The following is a 27643-nucleotide window of genomic DNA, read 5'->3' on the forward strand; positions in this document are numbered from 1 at the left end:
AACTTACGTGTTTAAGTATATTTTGACTTATCATCTTCCACTTCTTTCGAGCAGAAGGTAAGAAAAACTATATACAAAGTATTCAAATGAAGTAAAAAATATAGAATTAAAATAGAAAATTTAAAGAATGCTTCTAAAGATTAAAGCAAACAAAACTATACAAAAATGTCCATTGAATTTTATTTATTTTTATAATCATTTTAATTTTATACTAGATGAAAATATACGAGAAGATAGTTCTATCTTCATTTTATCATCACACATACTTCATTTTATGACGTCTCATTTTATCTATATAAAATTAAATTATTTCCTCTTTAAATTGCTTATAATATCAAAAATAATTTTTGATATATTACGTATCAACTTTTATATTTGTTTCTTAAGAATATCTATTGAAATTTATTTTTCGAATTATAAGCACTTAATTTAATTTAATTTAATTTAAAAAGGAAGTAATTATAATATATATTAATATATTAATATATAATATATTTTATAATATTAATACATTATTATAACATATAAATATTATATATGTGTATATAATATGTATGTATGTGAATATATTATTAAAAAAAAAAAATCATTTAGATTTATATAATATAGAACATACTATTAACAATTAGTACAATCTGTTACGTGCTAAACATAAAAATTGAATTGAATTGAGAGAAACAATTTATATACACAGAGAAAAACATCAAATGCAGAATAGTAAATCATAATGCTAACTAATAAAACAAAAAAATATATCTTGGAATTGAATTTTCAATATATTTACTTAAGGCTTTTTTATTCAGGCTTTTTTATGATATATTTTATATTTCACATAAATTTTGAATGGACATTTTTGAATACTTTCTATTATTAATAATAGTAATAATTATTATTATTATATATACTCTATATAATAATATATAAATATAAATACATCGCATAAAAATATGAGATATCTTTAGAAGAGACAATTCTAAACATCAAACTATGAAAAAAATTCATAAACATATATATCCGATACAATTTAATTAACGATAAATTATAAATAATTATAAATATTTTAAATTTGCATTAGATAGAGTGAGATAGAGTGGAAGAGCGAAAACATTCAATTGACACAGCAGTATTATAGAATATGGCTCGTGTAACGAAGCCTTTCAACGAGAATATATTGATATTTTTTATATACAAATAATTATTTTTGAATTTCAATAATGTAATAATAATAAATACAATATAAATATCGTAATGTAACTATGTAATATTCTTATATTCTTATATTATTCTTATTCTAATATTTTTATATTGTTTTTTAAAAAAAAACTTTATCATTTTTAATTATGCAAATTAAAAATTACGTAATATATTATTTAGCAAAAACATGCCTCGAATAAGTTATAGCAAATTTCACAATATTTACTATTAATTATACAACATAGTTATATATTTCATTTAAAATCATAATTATTATAAATTATTTTATTACGCTTAATTTGCTAAAATTTATAAACAAATTAAAAAATAAAAGATTTCCCATAAGATTTCGAATTAAAATGATTGAATATATTTTATATAATTGCTTAATTATATAAAATTATATAATTAATTTTATATAATTTCTTTAATTATTTTCATGTATGTATACAATAAAATCTGAATTATTCTTGAATAATATTGAATCATAGTAAATATTTAAATAATATTCAATTTGAACTTCAAATTATTAAATATTTAAATAATACTCAATTTGAACTTCAGATTACTAAATATAAGTTAATAAATCAATTGATTAAATCAATCAAATTTTTATTTCATTTGCACTCAATATTTCTTATTTTTATTCAGTGAGAAATAATACTCGATTTGAATATCATATATCAATAATATAAATTTTATATATAAATATTACATTTTACAATATTATATTTTAATAAGTATTACATTATATAAGTATTACATTAATATCATATATTCATAAAAAATGTATACATACTGTAATTATTTTTTTTATTTATATCTCATATGAATATTATAAATCTTTTTTTTGCACTTTTATTTGTAATATATACTAATACAAATCGAAATCAAGATAAAGCAATATTATTTTGATGGTAGCAAAGATTGTTGATTTAAGCTTTCGTATTCTTATATATACATAAACATAAAATTCGATATCGAAAATTATTATTTTATTTTTTTTTTTTCCTGAGAAACTAGATCAGTATTTAATACAATAATACTATTTCAATATTCTATATAATACAACTCATGTTACGAAATTGAATTCGAAATTTAATGAAATAATATATATTCAAATACATATTTAAAATAAAGTTTTAATTGAGTAATTTTCATATAAAGTTAAATTATTAATATATATATATATATATATATATATATATATATATATATATATATTAATAATTATATATATAATTAATAATAAATAATAATTAATTATCTAAATAATTTTATTCAAAGAAATAATATGAATAAAAATATTGTCCATATGCAATAGTAATGTGAAAAAAAATACAATGCTTACATAAATTTTTAATGAATATAAAACATAATATTAATATAATATAATTGAAATATAAATATTGAACTTTGATTATTATTTTTTTTTATTTAGCAATCTCATATCGAAATAAAAAACATTCAAATGAGATAGAAAACTTTTTCAACTAATATACTGATCTATTGAAATTCAAATTGATTCGAATATTATTAGTAATTTTTTTGTACACGTGGAGGATATAAAATAATATATTCAATCTTTTTAATTTGAAATCTTATGACTATGGATTTCGATAAATAAGCAAATTAAATATTATACAATTCACTTATGGGTTTAAATAAAATGTTGTATAATGTCAATATTCTTGAATTTACTGAAATTTATTCGAGATCAATTTTCGTTATATAATATGTATATAATATTATATTATATTGAAATTCAAAAATAGTTATTGTATATAAAAGAATATCAGTACTTTACAGTATATTATAAATATTTTTCAATGCAAGCAATATATTATTTAATAGTATTCTTTATCATAATCGATTTCGCAACATATAGAATGTATACACTTCATAAATATAATAAATTATAATATAAATATTCATATTTGATATTTGATATTTCTTTTTTCCATTACTATATCTTACATTACTATTATCTTACATTATATACGGATCATAGATCAAATAGATCAAAGATCATGTTTTTAAATATTTCTCCCAAACCATGTATCGTATAATACGTTGTAAAATCTATTTTTAATTAAAAATAAAAGTAAAAGATTGGATAAATAAAGTTTCAATTTCAAAAGGAAAAAAGAAAGTATGGATTTATAAAAAGCAATTATGTTTTATGATTACACTTTCTGAATAAACTTTCGTTTATTTGAAAAAAAATATTATTTACATTGCAAATATATTACTAATATCGTTACATAGAAAATTAACAATCGATATTTCTGAAACCTTTTGTATAAAATAATTAATAACAAATAATATATGAACAATAAAAATATATATTCAATTGCAAAAAATAATAATATCAAATTCGTTCTATTTAAATTACATTTTATATCTTTATTTTTATAAATTCAATAAAAATCAATTGTTACAAATATAAGCTTGCTTTTAAAATATAAAGAAAAAGAAAAAAAAAATTCTAAACTGAATTATCAAATTTTTTAGTTACTATTTTCTATTTGTCTAAAAAAAGACAATATAAACCATCTTAAAAATCTAAAATTCGTTAAATATATTTCATCTAATTTTTTTTTACTTTTTTACATTCTTCTATATGTTTTTATTTATTTATATCTGAATAAAACAAAATGCTCATATATTATCGATATTTGAAATTCTAAAATTTTCATATTCAAATTTCTAAAATTCTAAAATTTATCAAACATTTGTTTAATCAATAATTATGAAGAAGCTTTCAGCAATATCAAGAATACAATCTCCGGCATTAGCTTAACAGCATAAGCTTAAAAAAAATAAATTCATAAAAATCATGATAAAACATACAATGTTCGAATAAAGTAAATAGAATAAAGTAAAAAGAAATAATTTTGGTAACTGAACGAATATAAAATTTAATATGTCAATTAAAATTTATTTTTCGAATTATATAAACAACTTAATTTTATATTAGATAACGCGAGACAAAGATAAAATATATCGAAAAATCATCCCATTCTATTTCCATATCTTTTAATATAAAATTAAATTGCTTTTAATTTAATAAATAAGTTACAATTGATATTTTTGCATAATAGTTTTTATTTTAATTTTTAGAATAATTCTTTACTATTACTATTTACTTCATCTAAACATCTTCTATTAAACTTACATTAATATTCAGATACAACCATCAGATATCTTGAATTTGTTACTTTGTATATGAATAAACAATACCTAATCAAATATAATCATTATATTTTTGTAAACGCAAGATGAAGCATTTAAAATCTGACTATCTAAATAACTTACTTATTTTTAATGATAAAAATAAATATATCATATTAATGTTGTTTGATTTCGAAAGATATACTTGAATAATCTTCAATTATAGATTATTATAGATTATTCGTCTTAAAATATTTCATCAAAAGATAAATAACATATCGTTCTATTTAAAATAAAAAAAATTGACCATTATATGATATCTTTATCTATAAAAAAATATTAATATCAAATTATTTTCTTTGAAATCAAAAACCATCAAAAATAAACGAATTATTTAAGTAATCTATTTTAAATATTTTATCCTGCATATATACACAAAACTTATTTTTATACTTTTATTTACTTTTTCTTTATTTGAATACAGAATTCATTTTATTTTTATATTTTACTACAATATTTTACTACTACAAAACATTTACAAAAATGAGTTCAATATTTTTTTTTGTTTTTAATATTATTTAAATATTTGATTGATATGATATATAAAATAATTATTTGTATAAAATTCATTTTTTAAAAAATCAAATATATAAATAAATATTATTAGAAATAATTTTTTAATTAATATTTACGAAATATAATTATACAAGATAACAAATCTAGAAATAGAAGGATGATCGAATATTAATGTTAATAACTATACACTATTTTATACAATATTATATAATATTATACATATATGTGTGTGTGTTAAAAAAAAATCGCTTGTGATTTTAAAATTTAAATCAAATAAATCAATCAATTATATATCGAATTCATATATATCTTCAGTCAAAAAAATAATTATTCAATGCTGATCCAACAATACTAATCGTAAATTATATATATAAATATAATAGCAATAAAAGTATTAGCGATAATCGTCTGAATATTATTATCAATAACAATAATAATAATAATTACAATTATTAATAGCATTACTTGTATATAAAGTAATATCTAACTAGCAACACTAATGTATTCAAACGATCTCGCTCCTCTAATCGAAAAATATTTAAGATTAAGAAAAAGAGGAACGAAATATGTTTGCTGCAAAAATTTTTTTCCATAAGATATAATTCGGTTTTCTTAAGTACTGAATATAATATTATCATCAATACAAGCCATTATTATGATTTTTACTGTTGTTTATATTCATTTTACATTTAAAAATGCATTTGAAAGCCGCCACGAAAAAATTTATCTCTCAAATCGCCCATTATTATCTTCGAAGTTTATTTGTTTCCATTTATATAATTATTTGCTTTTTTTTTTTTACTACTCATAAATACTTATATATGTTATTATGAAAGCTAGTTCATTCATATCATTTATAATAAAATACATTTATATTAATCCTATTGTGAAATTTCTTATTGATCCTCATGGGTTACATGAAAAATGTTATCACATCGAACAATCTTATATAATATTTCAATTTTTATATATTAATGCAAAAGAATTAAATAATCAATATAAACTAAAGAATAGCTTTTTTTTTATAAAAAAAAATAACACTGTTTTTATTCCCTTTGAAGTCTAATAATTTAATTTCTGATGTAATTTCAAATTCCATTTATTCCTAATTTTTTAGTTATTAAATTATAAAATTAGATTTGTTCTGAGTTTTTGATATGCAGTCGCTAAATTGATAAGACATACAAGGAGTTATATATAATATTTCTTATTTATATAATTTGCAATTTTAAAATTGAACTTTTCTCAAAGATTAAATAATACCGAAAGTTATTGATAGTTATTGATAATTTAAGAAATATTTAAAACTTAAAAACATATTACAAACAATATTGAATTAGATTTGTAATATTATATTATTCAATTTATAATTTGTATATAAAATATATGTAAACTATATTTCAATAAACAATTATTTAAATGTCAAATCACTATTCAAATTTTGAAAATATCAAAATAAAATGTGATTAAATCTTATATCTCTTATAAGACATAAATATAAATCATATTTTTTATGCAATATTTCGAACAAAATATTTTAGAAATCAAACAATTTTTTATAATTGCACACAATAATTTATATGGATAGCTATAAAAAATAATTAAAAATTCATTTCATCATAATATAGCTTATTACTTGTAAAAATATAAAATTCGATCATAACTTATGAACAAAATCATCCGGGAACTATTTTCTAATTACAAGCAAATGCATTCATTTAAATATTTGAATTAATATAAAAAATGCAATTACACATGCGTGAAACAGTAAGTGGTTATAAATATTCGATTTCTCTTAAAAATCATAGTAATTCAATATATTTGTAAAAGAAATTATATATTCTATTCGATATTTCTATATATCAAAATTGATTTCGTAATAATAAAACTGTAACTATATATATTATGTTTTTACTGTTATTTATATGAAAATGTTTATCCTTTATGTTTTTTCTAGGATACCCTGTATCCATCAAATTAAACATAACTTATTAATATTTCATTTCAATAAAATCTATATTATAAGAACATAAATAATTATTAACTTTTAATATATTTATTTGCAAATTTTTTTATAAAAAATTTCAAAAAGTTCAAAGAGAAATAATTTTTAAATGAAATGAAAGAAAGAAAATTAAATATATAAAAAACTTTTTCTATAACGCAAATAGTTTGAAGATAATATAAGCAGATAATAAGAAAGACTAAACAGATAATATAAAAGATTAAATTCACATAAAAAATAAAAATTTAATTCATATAAAATTTCTAATACTATAAATAAATTTTATTGCAAGTATAATTAGCATATAATTGTCTAAATTAATTATTATGTAGTTACATGTATATAGCGTATATATTAACTTAATAACTATAATAACTATGTATTATATATTAACAATATTAGCAATGATAAGATGTCAAATTTCGGTCTTTCAATTTACGTCAATAATTAAAAATTCAATGTTTTTGCGAAGAATCATAAATTAAAAAAAGGAAAAGATAAAAAAACAAAAGAAATGCTATCGAGAGGATTCTTATTTTCAAATATTACATGTAGTCAGTATTATTTTTATTTATAAGAATGATAATATTTCTCAAACTTTTATAATGAAACTACATAATAGTTCGAAAAATAATAACAAACAATAAAAATAAAATCGAGTTCAACATTTTTTTAAAACTATAATCCCTTCTATATAGCCGAATTAATTTCTTCTTATGTCATATTTTTTTTCTCAAAATTTGTTATACATTAATATATTACAATTAACAACGAAACATTTTTAAGAAATAACATTTCTTTCTTTCTTTGAAATATAAAAAACAAAACAAATTATAATTTGTTTCAAATGAATAGATGTAATTATTTTTTAAAAATGTATGTTTATTATTCTTACCTCTTTAATTCTTATCATAATTTTATCAATCTTTTAAAAGATCGAATTTTTTTTTTCTTTAGAGAGAATTATCTTTGTTATAAAATACCTGAATCATTTACTTTATAAAATATCTGAATCAGTTACTTATTTTTTGTAAATGAATAAAATATTTTATATTATATAATACCAGTGACTTCTAGTTTGAGGCAATGATTGCATTAGCAATGAATTGGATTAATTAAATAACATGCACAATTACACGTTAAAAAGATAGCACGGTGAGATTCTTTGGAGGAGTTTTCAGTTAACTATTAAGATCATTCATCGAGCATCCTTTGCAGTTAACTTCTCTATTAATTCTTGTAATGGTGCCAATTCTCTTCTTTCTATCAAATTAAATTCCTATAAGAATAAAAAATAAGAAAGTATTAATATTACAAAAATTATAATTATAAATAAAATTTGTTTTTTAATTTATTAAAAATTTGTTTAATTTTAAATCTTTTACTTGAACAAAAAATATAAAATGTTTGAATGATGTATTTAAATGTGCTTCTTCGCCAAGTTGAACCACTTCACTAAAGTGTTGATGATAAATATGAGCATATACTCTGAATAGTCTTTTCAATATTGTTTTAGCAATAGATAAGAAGTTTTTTGGGAAAGGAACGCCTAAAAAATTAAAAATTAATATATTAATATAAGAATATTATGTTTAAAATAATATAACTAACCAATTTTTGAAGGAAATAAAGTTTCATCATCTAATTGATCTTGTACCCAAGTCATTAAATAATCAATATATTTTGGTGCAGAACATTTAATTGGTTTTTTGACAGTATGCCCATCAGCCCAATGGTATTCATATTTTGGTCCTGCAGACATGATGGGGCAACTTTCTTCAGTACAGAATTCTGTGATAGTGCCATATAACATATTGATTTGGTTGAAAAAATCAACAGCTAAAACAACCATTTTTTTTCTTTTTTATAATTTATTGGATATTACAAGTAAAAATATACAATAATATGCTGACACATACTATTTACTGCAACCCATTCATTCAAATCTTCACCTTCTGGAAGCATAACTGCAAGTCTCAAATTGCCAGAACCTAAAGTGGCTGCTGCATGTTTCATCAAGTCATATTGATGAGTTCCTTCTGGAATATTTTTCTTTGGTTTGAAGGTTTTTGAAGATCTGCTTCCACTTAAAAAATATGTTTGAATAATAGCTAACTTTTAAAATTTTATATTATAACAAAAAAATAATATTATATTTATATTTACTATAATTATGAAATTTTTATTTATATCTATTTCTTATATATATATTTTTACATTATCTTACATTTTATATATATATTTGAAATTGAATTATTTTATTATAAATTTTGTACAAATAACTAATATATATATATATATATATATATTAGAAATAAACAAAGATCAATTATAGGAATCAAAAACGAAATATAAAAACGAAGCATATTAAATTTATGAGTAATTAAAATCAATTAGATTGATTAATAAATATGATAAATATATAAATTATAAATAACATTTCTTTAATATTAATCGGAATATTTTGAAAAATTCTATTTCCATGATATAATTTGTTGCGATACATTTGATGTATGATGAATTATAAAAATCAAAAACAAAATACAAAAACGAAGCATATTAAATTTATGAATAATTAAAATCAATTAGATTGATTAATAAATATGATAAATATATCAATTATAAATAACATTTCTTTAATATTAATCGGAATATTCTGAAAGATTCTATTTCCATGATATAATTCGTTGCGATATATTTGATATATGATGAATATATGCACAAACAGTGAAAGTAGAGACGAAAAAAAAGATTGAAAATTTAAAAAAAACAGAAGATTTTTTAAAACAAAAATTATATTATTACGCTATTTTTACCCATCGATTAGTCGATTAAAATGACAATTTCAAGAATACATTAAGAATCTAAATTAACTAAGAAGATTATTTTCAGAGTTGCAACAAAGCAGTTCTTATCAATATCTATTGTGATCGATTCATGGTAACAAATTACTAGTTTCTTCTTTACTGTCATTTGTCATTCACGAATGAAATTGGCATGATATCGAATGATTAATTAACAAAAGAATGTTGAATATCACGAAATCCATTTTTGTAGTGCATTGTATATAATGCAGAATTTTAATAAAATAAAAGCATATCGCAAAAGAAAATGTCGATTTTCACTAGAAATGAAAAAAAAAACTTACAATAGGAAGCTCATTGTGTACTTCTGGATGATTTATCAATTTATCTAATTCACAATTATACGGCTACACGTGTTGTTAACTATCTTCACAATATATAATATTTTGAGATTTAGCTATGATTCTTTTTAAAATCGACCATACATTTACTTCCACCAACACAATACAAGTTTTGTCAACTACTTTTTTCACGATCACCTCACTTTAATCCTTCCACTGTTGAACGGGATTTTACTCCTTTAGATTCAGTCACGACCTCTATTCAGACGTGATTATAGACATATTTTTAATTTATTGTAAATTTATGATTTATAATATTTCATTATTCAAAGTTCTATATCAAATATATGATAAATAATATTAATACATTAATTAAATAAATCTAAAATCTAAATATAATACTATAGTATGTATAATACAATTAATATAATAAATAAAAAATATGTTTTATGTAATAAAACTTAGATGAATTTAGGAACTTCAACATAGATATCTTATTAATAATAATTATAATTGTTTTTTATAAATAATATTAATACGTTTTTTTTATATTATTAAATGATATATTTTATTTCAATTTCAATGAAATATAATTTTCTATTTAAGTTAATAAAATATAATTGTTTTATATAATAGTATGTTCATAAAGTAATAATTATTAGTCATTTATAATATTTTCAAAATATTAAAAAACAAAATATTTTTGATTAAAACATATATTATTTATAAAATTTAAATTATTAAATTAAAAAAATCATTAATTTTAGTAAAGAAAAATTATAAATACTTTTATAAAAAAATATTATAAAAATAATATACTTCATTTATATTTATAAACGAGCCTTAAATATCGTTATGATAAACGCCATTTTGCTGGTAGTTTTATAGAGCGTGGTGTTGGATGAACGTTTGCTGTCAATTAAAATTAATTTGTGATTCTTTTCAATTTATAGACCAGCAAAGTCGTAAGTATAAATATAGTATCTCTAATTTATTAAATAAATAAGTTTTATTTACATAAAAATGAGCACTAAAATATTTCTATATTATAAAAATTTTTCAGTTACGAAGTACTTTTTTTTTAGTTTTTCTTACAAGTAAATTGCAAATATTGCATTTTTGTATATACATATATATTTTTCAATTTACGATAAAATATTACGAAATTTTTATTTTTATTTTAACATTTTATTGAATATCACTCATCTTTTTAAATAACTATTAAAAATTTAATATATGATATCATATATTATACAATATTTAATTTAAATAAAAATTTTAAATAAAAAAAATTTTAATACTTGAAGATATTTTAATACTACATTTAAAAAATAAATAAAAATAATAATAATCACTATTTAATTAAATACAATAAATAAAATTTTATAAAAAAAAATCAATATTTTTATAAATCATAATATAGTTTATTTTAGACTAAAACCATGTCTAATGGAAGTGGAGATCATGATGACGAAGGTTATGTTGTTAAATTACGTGGACTTCCATGGTCAACTACAGTTGATGAAATCATGAAATTCTTTAGCGATTGTTCTATCACAAATGGTAAAAATGGTGTCCATATGACAATGTCACGAGAAGGACGTCCAAGTGGAGAGGCTTATGTAGAAATGGATACACTTGAAGATATTGAAAAAGCTTGCAAACGAGATAGAGATCACATGGGACATCGTTATATAGAGGGTCTGTTAAAAAAAATTAAAAATTTTTGAAGAAAATAATTAATATATTATATTCTTTCTTTAGTTTTTAAAGCAAAAAGAGGTGAAATGGAGTGGGTAGTCAAAAGAAGTGGTATGAACCTAGAAAATGCTATGGATGATGGTTGTGTGAGATTACGTGGTCTACCATTTGGCTGTTCTAAAGAAGAGATTGCACAATTTTTCTCAGGTATTTTATATTATACGTATATTTATCTATTTTTTTAATAATATATATTTTTAGATGTTAACTTATATCTTGTTAATAATTAATATATATTATTTTTTTTTTAATTAAATTTTTTAATTAATTTTTTTATTTAATTTTAGTTGATCAAATGACATTTTGAATCACAGAGATTAAATGCTTTTGATGCTTATAGTACATATATAATATTAAAGTATAGTTTTTTATTTAATATAATAATAATATAATATAAAATATAATCAGTTTTTAAATTGAGATAGAAATAATTTAAAATTAAAAATAAATAATATATGTTTTCTAGAGTATGAATGCAAGATTAAAGATATTATCAAAACAAATCGTGTGCTAAAATAAAAACTTTCAATATTTTAAAAATCTCATATATAAATTTTCAATGTTTGTTTTATATTTATCTTAAGCAATATCTCTGTGTTTTTTTAATCAGCAGATAGCCCTAGTTAAGATTTAAGATTAATAAAAATAAAGTTTCTATATTTTATGCAATTTTTTATAAATTTCAAAAAAAAAATTTTAAAAATTTAATTTCTATAATGTTACATATATGCAATATATAAAAATATATTCTTTAAATTATAGAATTTAATTCTTAACTTCGGCATAATTAATTTTTTTTCTTTTATTGTTATTATTATTATCATTTTTATTATTATTGTTATTATTAATATTATTATCATTATTATTACTATTATTATTGTTATTATTCTTATTATTGTTATTATTATTGTTATTATTATTGTTATTGTTGTTGTTGTTGTTGTTGTTGTTATTGTTGTTATTGTAAAAAATGCATATTTTTAGAGCGAGACGTTTTGCACATAATGTGCAAAGGATATTTTAAATCTTGCTTCTGTATAAGGGTTTTAAATAAACTGACGATACTATAATCAATAATGGGTGTTACGCTACAATGTCGATGTTTGATTATGTGTGGGTCAGGGTTGGAGATATTGCCGAACGGGATTTCACTACCGACAGACTACACGGGCCGCAGTACTGGGGAGGCTTACGTTCAATTTGTTAACAAAGATGTTGCGGAGCGCGCTCTGCAGAAACACAAGGAAAAGATAGGACACAGGTGGGGCACTGACGCTAGCTGGGTTTGGGTATACTTACGACTTTTCAATATCATTTTATGATCGTAGTACATGTAGGTATATAAATTTTGTTAGTAAATAGCGGGAGCGAATTTTTATATAGATGCAGTTTTTTTATTTAATAAACTCTATTTAATAAATGAACAAATTTTAATAAAAATAAACTATATTTAAATAAACTTTTATTGTTACAGTATATAGTTATAAAATATATTTTAAAATACATATTATAAATTACATTGGTTATTTTATTTATATACTAATATAGAAATTAATCGAATAAGGAAACTGCTTCTCTTTGAACACAAATAAAAGAAAGTTAGTCGTACGTAAGCGAAAGTACTGTTGGCCCAACTAAAACCTATGGGTGGGTGCCGGGCGGGAGGTACCCCCTTACATCACCAAATCCCATGGGAAGTGGGTAGGGCTAACCCAGGATGGGTGGGCGCTACAGAGGTAGTAATCATCGATCTAATTTGGCACAACTGTTCGACAATTGCACAATTGTACGTTTTATGCAAAATAATATAATAATTTAAATTAAAAGGCTTTGCACAATTTTTCTCTAAAAATCACTATATATAGTTGATACAGCTCTTTAATTGCACGGAAATATTATATTACATTATATAAAATAAAATGCGCTATCTTTAATTATTTAGCTTTCTAGATTTTTTATTTTCTTTTCCTTTCTTTCTTTTTTTTAATAAAAATCTAATATGTATTTGAATATAAAATATTATATTTTATTTGTATCGCTTCTCGATACTTATTATTTAATCTCTTCTCTCTCTTTTTCTCTTATTGCATAAAGTGCAATTGTAATTGTCATATACCTAAGGATCATCAGCATCTCAATGGATAATGGTGACATCAGAATGCAATGTCACCGAGGGAGGGTATCTACACACAGGTTTAATAAATATGCGGAGGTGTAGTATGAACAGTTAATCCATTACAAAATTTTCAGTATGGATTTTTTCCATAAGCCATTTATCATTTTTCTTACTTTTATTTTTAATATTTTTTTAATGTTTAAAACATAAATAATCGATTAGTATCGGTATAAAAAGGTTTATTTTACATTCGTACCGTTATTTATATCTTCCTTCGTTTAAAAATCTTATGCTCGTTGATATTTTTGCATCGAATTTTCTCTTATTTGAGAAGGCAGCCGACTATACGAACGGCAATAATATTCATATGAAAATAATAATAACTATAATATCAATCTTAACAGATACATCGAAATCTTCCGAAGCAGTTTATCTGAAGTACGTGCTAGCATTGGTCCGAAAATGCGAGGACCAATGGGAGGTTTCAATCAGAGACCTGCTCCTTATGACCGTGGTTCCCGTTTCGGAGGGATGAATCGTTTCAGCAATAATAGTAGAGGTTCTAGAAATAGAGGTATTACTAATAATTATTTAAAATAAGAAGTAAGAATTATAGTAATGCATATTTAACTGATGTAATTTTAACATATTTAGTTAATACAGAGTTTATTAATTTTTTATATTTTTATTACAAAGGGTTTCTTTGTTATCTTTTTTTTTAATATTTATTATTCTCGACTGCAATAGATTTGAATAAGAAATAAATATAAAATTCCAGAATTCTTACCTCTATAATTAATTGAATCTAGTTCCATCAGATCAACTGATATCAATTAAGCAAGCATTACTATATATTAAATTTTTTTTTATGTGTATTATCAATATTTGATATTTTAGATTTTGATGGTGGTCCATGGGGAAGTGGTAATAATTTTGATTCACGCGGAGGAAGTATGGGAATGAGAGGAGGTTTGGATATGAAAGGTGGAAATTTCAGAGGCAGCGGTGATACATGGGGTGGTAATTCCGGTATTCATAGTATACACATGCGTGGTTTGCCATTTAAAGCTACCGAACAAGATATTGCTGATGTAGGTTTCAAATTGATTAAATTATTACATACTTCTCTCTCTCTCTCTCTCTCTCTCTCTCTCTCTCTCTCTCTCTCTCTCTCTCTCTATCTATCTATCTATCTATCTATCTATCTCTCTCCCTCCCCTCCCCCTTCTCCCTCCCTCCCTTCTTCTCCCTCTTTCAAAATTTCAACTTCAATCTCAATCTCAATGATATTCTACTGTGTAATTTTAGTTCTTTAGACCTATTGAACCAGTGAATGTACGAATTATTCTTGAAAATGGTGGACGTCCTTCTGGAGAAGCTGATGTGGAATTTGCAACTCACGAAGAGGCTGTTAAAGCTATGTCCAAGGTTAATTAAATTTAACTGTCATTACAACTTTCAACTACTATCTTAAAATTTTTATTATATTATTTTATAATATATCATTACAGGACAAAAGTCATATGTCACATAGATATATTGAATTATTTTTAAATTCAACTGGTGGTTCAAGTGGAATGTCATTAGGTGGCATTGGAAATTTCTGTGGAGGTATGCCTTTTACTTCTTTATTATTTTTTTTTTTTCTTTATTTCAACTTTTTTGTATTTTCATTAAAATAATAATAATAATTTTGTATTCTTTTTTAAATTATTTTTTTTCTTCTTATTTAAAATTTCTTATTTTCCAATTATTTTATGAATATTATTAATACTCATATATAATGTAATTTTATATTTATATATTAGGTTTAGGTAACAACTTCAGGCCAGGATATTCCCCAAATAGAGGCTTCAGCTCTCAATTAGGAGGAAGTAATTATAACAGTTTTTGAGGTCGGATGTCGCGTTTTCTACGCTATCGACGATAAAACATTTCGTAAATCAAATATTTAATATACTGAATTATAATTACAGTAAAATTTCGTTTTCGCGTCGTATTCAATCAAAAATTGATTACTTTTGTTTCATTATATTTTACAAATTACATACATAAAGTTTATGTTTTATTTTCTAATATTAATATAATATTATTGTAATAACATTAATCAAATATTTTTTTATGATCAATTTTCATTAACTAGAATTCATTATAACTGTTTTATCTTTTTTTTCATTTATGTTCAATAAAAATATTGAACTTTATATATTATAAATTATATTCTTAAATTACTAGTGTAATTTCTATTCTATCATAAATTTAAACAATCATAAAAAGTAAATTATATTTTTTAAAATCAGCATAATTTTCTTAAGTCAAAAAAATTCAAGTTAAAAAAACTACTTCATATTTTTTAATTTTTTTTATTAATATTGATATTATATACCACTTTAATACATTGTACATTTGCTATTTTATTAAGATCTCACAAAAGTGTTCCAAATTCTAATATTACAGAATAAGCATATTAATAAATTATATAATAGCTTCAACATCAGATTATCAAAGTTAGAAATAATGTTTACAATCATATAAAAATATAGATAGTTCATATTGAAATGGAAATGATATTCGACAATTACAATTTATCACATTGTAATATATTTACTTAAATAATAATTCATATTAGTGACATAAGTTACATATAGTTTATGTATAATTCTTTTAAACAAAACTATTATATTTAACTATTCTAAATGATATGGAAAATATTTCGACTATAAAATCTTTAATAATATTCACATAACAATTTTGTGAAAAAAAAGAAAAAGTATATTAAAAAAATCCAACAAATATCAAATATTATTGAATCTATTCTACTTTTGACATTTACGAAAAATATGTTTTTGAGTCAATTATACTCGTATTTAGCTTTTCAAGTTTTTCTAAAAAATATATTAAATTAAAAAGAAAAAAAATATATTATGTATATATATACATATATATTTTATTTTTTTCATTATAAAGAAAAATACTTCTTATTTTTCATTGCGAAAATGTAAACAAAACAAAAAATAATTGTATTTATTTAAGATCTTATCTTTTGTAAGTGAAAGAAGTTTATATTCAACATAATAATAATAAAGTGTACCCTTATGAATTTATCTTATGGATAAAATTAATAAGAATAACATATGATTAATATGACCTTTTTATAAAGCATAATAATAAATATTATCTTTATAATTGAAGGCTTTCAATATGATATATTATATATTATCAATATAATAATGCTTAATAATAAACTTTTTATTAAATTTAAAATATAATTTTTTTTATATTAAAAGATATTGTAAAATTCTTATTTTTTGAATGTATGAATTTTTATAGATAAAACATATCTTTAATTGTAACTAAATCATAAATAAATCATTTTATGTGCTTATAATCAATATGAATATATATACATATATATATAAATGATAAATAATACAAAGAACTAGTGTATGCATTTAAGATGCGGCACTATATCGAGCAATTGGAATTTATTAATGAATATGTATATGTGTGTATATATGCTAGTAAAGAATATTAAAGTAATTTAGTTTTATGAAACACATGCAGAAAAGAATAATTTATAACTTAATAAAGATAATTATTTTACTGATAGTTTGAATGCGTGATAATAGCAGATTTTATAAAGATAAGATATAATTCGAAAAATTTGGTATTAATTTTCCACTGTAAGTATAAAAAATCATGTTTTGATATATAAAATAAATTTTACAATTCATTTATTTAAATATAAATTCAACATTTTTAATGTTACTAATAAAAATATTGTAATATAAAAAAATAATAAAAATTCATAGTTATTGTTATTTTGATATCTATATTTGATTTGTATTTATATAAATATCGTTTGTATTTTTTGCATTTCTAATTATTTTATAAAATAAAATTTTTAATATTGCGAAATAAAAATACTATTATATTTTGTATTCATTCAATAAAACTTTTAAAGGTTAATAAGGATTATGTCAATTTATACAGAACTCGTTAAACCAGAGGGCAGAATTTCACGCTCAAATTTAAAATCAAATATTTGTTCGGCTTTACTTATTGTTGATAAGAAAAGATTAAATTTTTTATCAACTTTATAACATCAGTATTCATTTATAAGTGTTTTATCTATTAGAATTGTATACGTGTAAAATTAACATTTATTAAATTTATTCATTTTCATTTTTTTCTAAATAACAAAATTATTAATTTTACTTTAAACTAATAATAAAATTATTAATATAAAATAATTGTTTAAGATTTTGTTTTATATAGTTATTTAATTATTATTTAGATAATAATAACGTACTATTAAATTAATTTTTTCTTGATAATTTTATTATCAATTTTATTAGTTAATAATATATTAAAAATTATAAAACCTTTATTATTTAATCATTTTTTAAGTTGCTTAAAAATGTTTGAATATTTTGTCATTTTTATTATACGATTTAAATTTATTTTATTTATTTATATGTATTAAATTAATTAATTTAAAACTTTTAAAGCATTAAAATAACATGAAATAGAAAATAACATATAACAATGGAAAATAAAACAGATGTTCTTAATGATCAAAATGAAGACAATGAGACTCAATATATTAATAGTGAAAGGTATAAGTATGTAATCTTTTTTATTTTTATTGAAATAAGAAATTAATATTGTTTCATACATTTTTAGATATAATTATGTCAATGAAAGACAATATTTTTTGCTTCCTAATACATATTCACGTTCGCCAAAAATACCAACAGAATATATTAAAGGAACAAATATAAAACGATACAATCCAGCTTTAAGAAATCTTATACCAATACGTCGCAAAAATCAGTATGTAATATATATTCAATTTCAAAATAAAAAAAATTGTTTTTTTAATAATATTTTTTAATATATATTTTAGAAACAAGGAATGTATGCCAGCAGATAATGCTGGTTTGTTTTCATATATTTTTTATACATGGTTAACACCATATATATGGAAAGCATACAAAAATGGTATTGACTTTACGAATATTCCATATATTTCTACTTATGAAAGTTCTAAATATAATACTCATAGGTAACTGCATCAATTTGAATATAACTATTTTTTTATCATATTTAAAATATATTTCATATTTAGATTAGAAATACTTTGGCAAGAAGAATTAAATAAACATGGTCCATATTTAGCATCATTTCCAAATGTAGCTTGGAAATTTGTGAGAACAAGAATATGTATAGCTGGATTTTTATTAAGTTGTTCTACAATTTGTGGATTTATTAGTTCTGTATGTTTTTTAGTTTTATAAATACTAATTTTATATGTATTGCTATATAGAATTTTATGTTTCTTTGTTTCTTGTTTTTATATTATAGATGATATTAATGAAAAAAGTATTAGAATATGTTCAATCATCAGAAGAAAATATATGGGTAGGCATAAAATGGGCACTGTTATTAACATGTTGTGATTTTTTGCGATTAATATTTTTTAACTGGACTTGGAATACTAATATTAGAACAGCATTAAGATTAAAGAGTGCTTGTACAACTCTTTTATATAAAAAAATTATTAGATTGAATAATCTTGGAAATAAAAGTACAGGAGAAGTAAGATTTCAAATAAATAATATTATCATATGGAATTTAATTTCATATCTATCAGTGTTTTATAATTTTTTAGATGATTAATTTATTTACAAATGATAGTCAAAGACTTTTTGATGTTGTCATTTATGGACCTATGATATTTAGTGGTCCAATAATTATTATCTGTGGTATAATTTATATACTTTGGGTATTTAGTCCAATAGCTCTTTGTGGAATATTCACTTTTCTTGTATTTTATCCTTGTCAGGTGAGAAATTATTGAGAAATATTTTTTTATACAGTTTAAATTTATTTAAATTTTAAAATTTCACCATATAATATATATCACCATAACATTTCATATAATGTTACTTTTCTTAACAGTATCTTCTATCCCGTGCAGTTGGATATTTTCGTTCGAAAACAGTTATTATTACAGATACACGAGTAAAATTAATGAATGAAATCTTAGAATGTATAAAATTAATTAAAATGTATTCATGGGAGAAATATTTTAGTCATAAACTTCTTGGTATAATTGCTATTTTGTTAAATAAAATAAATTATTATGATATATAGCATTATAATTTTAATTTTTACTATCTTTTTGTATATTAATTAATTTTACAGATATACGAAAGAAGGAGGAATATTGGTTGCATAAAACTGTATATTTCCAAAGTCTTGCTATTTCTTTAACACCAGCTATACCTGCAATATCTGCAATTGTTACATTTTTAGCACATTTATCTTCAGGCAGTAATTTAACTGCTTCTCAGGTATACATTATTTTGCAAATTGAAAATGAAAATATGTAGATTTATATTTATTTAGATTTCTTTGGAGGAATATTAGAATAAGTAATTCCAAACCAAATATATAAGTAGCTACAATTTAAAAATATTATTAAAAAATAAAATAGTAAAAAATATTTTGCATATTTAGAGTTATGAAACAAGTGTTGCATTTAATGAGATGAATATTGCAGGCTTTTCCAATTACAACATTTTTCGGAAATATGTTGAGAATGGCACTCTCTTCTCTTAAGGATTCTTCACGACATTTTATCGACGCTCATATTGCTCTTAGAAGAATTAAGGTCTCCTAAAATTTACTTAAATTATAATTTAATTACAAAATCTCCCATATTTTAAATGTTTAATGGATGGGTATTCTTTATTTATTATTAACAAACAAATTCTCGTGTATTTTATATCCAAAAGAATATTTTATATCATTAAAGTAATTAAATAGAAAATTGATATAATTAATATAATATATTCGAGAATTTTTTTATTAATAATATTATGTTTATATGTCAATAGTAAATGGTCAAAAATTTGCTAACATAAAGGGGAAAGTGCTGCACATATATAAATAAATATAAATAATTGCTTTTTCTCTTACTCCTCCTTGTTGTATATATATTAGAAAGATAAACAAAGCTATGTATGAAAAATGCAAATGTTGGGAATAATTTAACATAACATAATAAGTTTGCGGTATTCATATAATAAATTATAATATTAAATTATAATATACTTTTTCCAGGTTTTTCCTTTTGTAACATTGCTCAATTCTCAATTTCGTTCTTCATTTTTATTTCTACAAGTGGCGTTAATTAATATCGCCGAGTCAAATATAACACTCAACAGATTGCAGGTGTTTACTTTTGCATTTATCTATTAATAATTACTAATTATAATAATATAAAGATTAAATTGGTTATTTTGGAAATAACATTTGCATTGTAGAAAAAATTTAATTCGCTTTCATTGTATAATATATTATGATAGTTATAAAAATATACAATGCTTTATAATATAATTTATTTATTTGCTTGATTGATCTTATAGATAATGCATTTCTATAATATAATGCAATATTTTGTAATAATTCATTGCACTTTTATGTTATGCATTGCATGTTTTAAATCATAATTTTTATTTTGTGCTTTTAATCCGCTTTTTATATGATAGTTTTATATAGTATTATAAATTTGATATTTATTAATTAAAATAATGAATATTGTTACTAAAATTGATTTGGCTTTGCTTTATAATCATTCGATTTTCAAATTAATCGTGAATAAATATTAAAATTTCAATGATTATTTTCAATAATTAGTAATATTTGTGCAGAATATATTACTTTTAGAAGAATACACATGCCATATATCAAAACCAATTGTAAAATCACAAGCTGTAGCCATTGCTAACGGTACATTCGTTTACGAAAATTCTACTTTATACGCTAAAAAATTAAAAAATATTAGAAAAAAAAAGTAAGTTCTTTGAAATTAATAAATTTTTTACTCATATTTTTTTTAAATTTTTATATTTTTTTTTCAGAAAAATTGTATCATATTTAAAAAGCAAGGTTGAATTGGAAAAACTTAATGAATCATCTCAAGAAACTGAATATATTGAAGTACTTTCAACTATTAAATTTGGAGTAGCAAAAGGTGGATTAACAGGAATTTGTGGACATGTAGGAAGTGGAAAATCTAGTCTTTTGCTTGCTGCTTTGGGACAATTAAAAATGATGAACGGCTGTATTTTGAGAGAAGGTTCTTGCGCTTATGTTAGTCAACAAGCGTGGATTGTTAATGCAACTTTCAAAGAAAATATATTGTTTGGAAATCAATTTGATGCTAAACGATACTATCAAGCATTAACAGTGTGCAGTTTAAAAGAAGATTTGAATATGTTACCGGGTGGAGATGAAACTGAGATAGGAGAAAGAGGTATAAATCTTTCAGGAGGACAAAAGCAAAGAATTGCTCTTGCTAGAGCACTTTATGCTAATCGGTATGTTTTTTTTTTACTATTAAAACTCTTAATTTCTAAAACATACAATTATATTTTTTAAAAAGATCATTTATTTTTTTTTAAGAGATATATATTTTTTGGATGATCCATTAAGTGCAGTAGACACACATGTGGGTTCTTATATTTTTAAAAATTTAATTCTCGGAGCGCTCAAGAATAAATGTGTGTTATTTGTAACGCATCAAATTCAAGTATATTTTCAATAAGTTATATTCTTAAATTCAAATAATTCGTATATATAATTAATTACGTTTAATATTATATTTCACTAATTATAGTTTTTAAAACACTGTGATCAAATACTTGTAATGCATAAAGGAAAAATTGTAGAACAAGGTACACATGATGAATTGATGCAATTAAATAAAGAATATGCTACAATGGCAGATAGTGCATTATTAAAAACGGAGATTGATTCAAAGTAATATTTATCTTACAAATAATTTTTAAAAATCTTTTAAATAATTATAGTATTAATACTTATATTCAATTTATTTAGTGAAATTGCGATACCGATTCAAACAAACAAAAATTCTAATAATGATTCAAAGAGACAAACAATAACTTGCAATGCAGAAGATAATAATAAATATATTGAAACAACAAAGATACATGAAAAAGGTGTGTATTAAAAAGATTTAAATTATCAATTTGTTACATTTGAATTTATTATTTAGAAGCAATCCTTACTACTCAAGAAAAGATGGGAATGGGTACTGTAAAATCATATATTTATCATATATATGTAAAATCTGCGGGTGGTTATCTTATAGCGGTTTTAGTATTTTTGACACTCTTCTTAAGCATTGGAAGTTCAGCATTTAGTTCTTGGTGGTTAGCTATATGGATTAAAGCTGGCAATGGGGTAAATATTTTCTCCTAGTTTAATTGTATATTTTATATTTTATTTTTTTTTTTTCATTAATTTTTCTCATTTAAGAATATTATTGATTCCAATAATAATAAAACTATATCATCAAATAATTTAAATGACAATCCTAATTATTCATATTATCAAAATATTTATATTGGTTGCATTGGAGTAATTTTATTAACAAGTTTACTGCGTGGTTTGGTTATTATGTATGCTACAATAAATGCTTCAACAACATTACATAACAAAGTTTTTAAGAAAATAATTAAAACAACAGTAACATTTTTTGAAACAACTCCTATTGGAAGAATACAAAATATTTTTAGTCGAGATATTGATGAAGGTAGGATATAGAACTGTTTTTTGAACTGTAATGCTATTGTTCACAAACTATTTGTTATGCATCATGAATTATTGTCATGCTGATTATATATTTATATATTTTTTATTTTATTATATTATATATTTATATATTTTTTGCGAGCAATGAACAATTTTTAAAAACTGTTTGTAAATTATTTGCAAATTGTTTGTGAACAGTAATGCAAATCTAACATTAAATATCAAGATTATTATATTTCTTAATTACTTTTTTATTAGTGGACAATTACATACCAATTTCTATAGAAAACATGGTACAGAATATAATTACTTGCAGTTTTGCAATTGTATTTATATGTGCAATATTACCTTGGTATTGTTTACCATTAATTATTCTTGCTGCTATTTTTTTTTATATTAGCAGGATCTTTAGGTGAGATATTTTGATTTATATTTTAAAATAAAATTTATAATGTTTTTCAATAATATTTTTCATTATTATTCTTCAAATGTAGCAAAAGAAAAATTTTTTCAGAGTAGCAATGAGAGATTTTAAACGAATGGAGAATATTTCACGATCTCCTGTTTTAAGTTTCATTACAACTACCATTCATGGTCTAAATACTATTCACGCATTCCAAAAGGAAAAAGCATTTGTAAACAAGTATGCTTCTTAAAATGATACATTACTACATTACTACATTATTATAAAATATTTAATATATATAATAAATATATAATATATAATAAATAATAACAATATTACAAAACAATATTTAATTATTGTTTATAATTTGTGAAAATATTCAAGGAATAAATTATTTGATTTGAGAAAACACATATTATGGTAAGAATCATTTTTTTTGAAGATTACATTTTTCGAGATTATAAAATCATTAATATTTTTTTATGGTGCAAGATATTTACTAAAATTCTTTCAATAATATAAAAAAAAAGTTCTTTTTTGAATCGGCTTAAAATTTAAAAAAAAAAAAATTTATTTCTATGAAATATGAAAATCATTTTGATTTTTTTAAATAATATGATGTATTTTTGATTTTAAAATATTGTTGATGATATCAAAACAATCTATAATACTAATTCTAAGTTTATAAATTTTAAATTCATTGATATATAGGATATTAAATATAAAATTTAATAGGATGTTAGATTAGGTATTTTTAGATAATATTTGTGCCATTAACAAATTGCCATTAAAAATTATCAAATTATTTGATTGATAAATTGATATATATGGATTATGTTGCTAGCCGTTCGTCAAACTTATCTCCATTAAATTTTTTTTACAAAGATATTTATTTATAATTATTATGATTATTAAACCTGCAAATTGTATACAAGATTTTCAAGTTAAATTATTATATGTAGAAAAGTACATTTACAAAGTTTATTTATTGCTACACATCAAAATTTATTCAAAAGAAAACTATCAAAAGATAGTATTTGAAGATTTATAAATTATTTAAATATAAATACATAAACAAAAGTGTATAATTTCATATAAAAAAGGTAAAACAATTATTATCTTCTGTTAAATTAATAATAATACAGTTTTTTTATAATAATTTTTATTATTATAAAAATTGACAATTGACAATTTATTGACAATACAAACATTATTGTAAACATATGATATATCCTATTAAATCAAATTTCATAGGAATCATAATATCCTAGAAATCAATGAATTTCAAATTTATGAAGCTTAAAGTCAATCAAGAAATTATAATATTATAGATTGTTAAATTTGATATCAGCAATGCTATAAAATAAAAATTGCATTATATATTTAAAAAAAATCAAGATGATTTTAATAATTTAGAGAAAAAAGCATTTTGTGGAAATTTTAAATAATTTGTAATTTGTAATTGATTCAAATTTTATTTATAAATTTTGTATATTTTTGGGATTCTTAAAAAACCATGTTGAATACCTTATATTTTTATTATTATAAAATAACTTTTGAGATCAAAACGAATGAAATATAATGATTTCATGTAATCTTGAAAAGTTTAAAAATTCTTGGAAATAGAATGCAAATAATGAAATACTATAAAAAGATAATCGAAAATTAAATTAATAAATATTTAAAAGTTAATAATTTTGAATACTTAACGATACATAACAACATTACATAAATTTTCCTTTATTAATTTCAAAATCATTATATTGTAGCTCAAGAAGAAAGATCAGATTTATCTTGATGAAAAAGATTTTTGATGACTTTGAAGTATCAAAAAATATAATGTTGAAAAATTATTTCCATAATATGTATTTTTTTGAACTAAATAATTTTTTAAGCATTTAACTATTCTCTTATCTTATAATGAAATTATTGAAGAGACCTTGTGTAATAATTGATTATTACATTTTAGATTTGAGGAATTATTTGACTTAAACAATTTGTGCCTTTACTTATGTCAATCTATCATGAGATGGTCTGCTGTAAGACTTGATATTTTGGCAATTGCTTCTTCTTCTATTACTGCTTTTTTTGTAATTGCACTTAAAAACCAAATATCTCCAGCCCTTGCTGGTTTGGCAATGGCATATGCTATGCAAATGACTGGCATTTTTCAATATACTGTAAGATTAATGGCGGAAATAGAAACTCGTTTTATAAGTGTTGAAAGAATAAACTATTACTTGAAGGTAAATAAAATGATTACATATACATTTGTATAATTAATAATTAAATCACATATATATATAATATATGTTATATAGACTTTACAAAAAGAAGAAATTTCTGAACAACATCTCATAGATCTTCCAGATCAATGGCCTATTGATGGAAAATTAGAATTTTGTAAAGTCGAATTAAAATACAGAAAAGGTTTGCCACCTGCATTAGATAATATTTCATTTATTATTAAACCTGGTGAACATATAGGTAATGATAAGTTAAAAAGATTTTATATATTATATAGATACACAAAATTATATGATAATTTTTTTTTAATAATATAATGAATTTTAGGTATTGTAGGACGAACAGGAGCAGGAAAAAGTTCTTTAATCATTGCTTTATTCCGATTAATTGAAATTTCTGCTGGAAAAATTAAAATTGATGGTATAGATATAGCAAAAGTAAAATTAAAGTTATTAAGAACTAAATTATCTATAATTCCTCAGGATCCTGTTTTATTTAATGGAACCATACGGTAAATATATAAATTAAAAAACAAATATATTAAAAATTTATTTATTGTTAATATTTATAATTATATTATAGATCAAATTTAGATCCTTTTAAACAATTTAGTGATTCTGAAATCTGGAGTATTTTAGAAAAAACTCAATTAAAAGAAAAAGTACAAGTTATGCCTGGTCAATTGGATGCACCTGTTGAAGTTGAAGGAAAAAATTTAAGTGTAGGCGAGCGACAATTATTTTGTTTATCAAGAGCACTTTTACGTAGTGCCAAAGTATGATATAAAAATTAATAATAAATATATAATAAAAATTCTTTGTATCAATTAATAATAAACTTATTTAATTTAATAATCTATTATTTGATTAGGTATTAGTATTAGATGAAGCAACAGCTGCTGTTGATCCAGAAACTGAAATTGCTGTACAAAATATAATTCAAAATGAATTTTCAAATACTACAATATTAACCATAGCTCATCGTTTGAAGACTGTTATTTCATGTGATCGTATTATTGTGATGAAAAATGGACAAATAATTGAATTTGATGCACCATCTATACTTTTATCCAATTCAAACTCTGAATTCTCAAAAATGATGACTTCAGCAGAAAAAAACATAAAAGAAATATAATCAATATATAATCATTAACAATAGTATTATAATTAATAAGTGAAAACATTAAGAATAAAATAAAAATATTTTATATATTTTATATATATATATATATATATTATATGTTATACTAATTCAATATATTAAATAGAATTCGTTTGAAATATAAATATTATATTTTTAATATGTAACAGTTATTTTTATTCAAATATTTTATTAATATTAAAATAACTAAACCTATTAAAGTAATGGATTTTATATTTTTTACTTTATGAT

General features: G+C 21.0%; 3 protein-coding genes across 9 annotated transcripts; 2 read left to right on the forward strand and 1 right to left on the reverse strand.

The window, feature by feature from the left end:
• Positions 1 to 7209: 7209 nt before the first annotated feature.
• mats (MOB kinase activator-like 1) lies at positions 7210 to 10345 on the reverse strand. The gene is made up of 5 exons (XM_003698316.4): positions 10098 to 10345; positions 8869 to 9035; positions 8561 to 8788; positions 8335 to 8498; positions 7210 to 8228 (listed from the first exon to the last, which is right to left on the reverse strand). Exons 1-5 carry the CDS (start codon positions 10109 to 10111, stop codon positions 8148 to 8150), a joined length of 654 nt encoding a protein of 217 aa, XP_003698364.1. The 5' UTR covers positions 10112 to 10345; the 3' UTR covers positions 7210 to 8147.
• Positions 10346 to 10936: 591 nt separating this feature from the next.
• glo (heterogeneous nuclear ribonucleoprotein glorund) lies at positions 10937 to 17075 on the forward strand. Of its 2 annotated transcripts, none has more exons than XM_012493222.3 (9): positions 10937 to 11059; positions 11518 to 11795; positions 11859 to 12002; positions 12978 to 13116; positions 14376 to 14545; positions 14869 to 15062; positions 15280 to 15399; positions 15483 to 15582; positions 15780 to 17075. In XM_012493222.3, exons 2-9 carry the CDS (start codon positions 11537 to 11539, stop codon positions 15863 to 15865), a joined length of 1212 nt encoding a protein of 403 aa, XP_012348676.1. In that variant the 5' UTR covers positions 10937 to 11059; positions 11518 to 11536; the 3' UTR covers positions 15866 to 17075. The 2 variants fall into 2 exon arrangements, with proteins under 2 accessions (XP_012348676.1, XP_012348675.1); XM_012493221.3 differs by having other exon boundaries at positions 10944 to 11059; positions 11528 to 11795.
• Positions 17076 to 17362: 287 nt separating this feature from the next.
• On the forward strand, positions 17363 to 27558 carry LOC100864571 (sodium leak channel non-selective protein na). 6 transcript variants are annotated; one of them, XM_086909439.1, is made up of 25 exons: positions 17363 to 17654; positions 18483 to 18596; positions 18658 to 18807; positions 18881 to 19039; positions 19103 to 19250; positions 19339 to 19572; positions 19646 to 19819; positions 19936 to 20083; positions 20182 to 20330; positions 20540 to 20650; positions 21103 to 21213; positions 21693 to 21835; positions 21903 to 22361; positions 22447 to 22573; positions 22661 to 22803; positions 22882 to 23003; positions 23060 to 23247; positions 23323 to 23599; positions 23857 to 24010; positions 24113 to 24241; positions 25974 to 26250; positions 26326 to 26491; positions 26579 to 26762; positions 26834 to 27026; positions 27122 to 27558. In XM_086909439.1, the coding sequence occupies exons 2-25, from the start codon at positions 18520 to 18522 to the stop codon at positions 27383 to 27385; spliced, it is 4287 nt and encodes a 1428-aa protein (XP_086765565.1). In that variant the 5' UTR covers positions 17363 to 17654; positions 18483 to 18519; the 3' UTR covers positions 27386 to 27558. The 6 variants fall into 6 exon arrangements, with proteins under 6 accessions (XP_086765565.1, XP_086765569.1, XP_086765580.1 ...); XM_086909443.1 differs by having other exon boundaries at positions 18483 to 18590; XM_086909454.1 differs by lacking the exon at positions 21103 to 21213.
• The last annotated feature ends 85 nt before the right edge of the window (positions 27559 to 27643 follow it).

Source organism: Apis florea, unplaced genomic scaffold, assembly GCF_048593485.1.
Source record: "Apis florea isolate Af1SG1 unplaced genomic scaffold, ASM4859348v1 contig_1789_pilon, whole genome shotgun sequence".
Lineage (NCBI taxonomy): Eukaryota > Metazoa > Arthropoda > Insecta > Hymenoptera > Apidae > Apis > Apis florea.

What these genes read in the sequence shown, in the direction of transcription:
- glo (XM_012493222.3), top strand. Translation starts at nt 11,537, where the DNA reads ATGTCTAATGGAAGTGGAGATCATGATGACGAAGGTTATGTTGTTAAA. An exon ending in GGGACATCGTTATATAGAGG is followed by an intron (nt 11,796 to 11,858) that starts GTCTGTTAAAAA and finishes TTCTTTCTTTAG; the next exon opens with TTTTTAAAGCAAAAAGAGGT. An exon ending in GATTGCACAATTTTTCTCAG is followed by an intron (nt 12,003 to 12,977) that starts GTATTTTATATT and finishes TGTGTGGGTCAG; the next exon opens with GGTTGGAGATATTGCCGAAC.
- LOC100864571 (XM_086909439.1), top strand. Translation starts at nt 18,520, where the DNA reads ATGGAAAATAAAACAGATGTTCTTAATGATCAAAATGAAGACAATGAG. An exon ending in ATTAATAGTGAAAGGTATAA is followed by an intron (nt 18,597 to 18,657) that starts GTATGTAATCTT and finishes ATACATTTTTAG; the next exon opens with ATATAATTATGTCAATGAAA. An exon ending in TAAACCTGGTGAACATATAG is followed by an intron (nt 26,492 to 26,578) that starts GTAATGATAAGT and finishes AATGAATTTTAG; the next exon opens with GTATTGTAGGACGAACAGGA.
- mats (XM_003698316.4), bottom strand. An exon ending in TGAATGGGTTGCAGTAAATA is followed by an intron (nt 8,789 to 8,868) that starts GTATGTGTCAGC and finishes TGGTTGTTTTAG; the next exon opens with CTGTTGATTTTTTCAACCAA. An exon ending in TTTATTTCCTTCAAAAATTG is followed by an intron (nt 8,499 to 8,560) that starts GTTAGTTATATT and finishes TTAATTTTTTAG; the next exon opens with GCGTTCCTTTCCCAAAAAAC.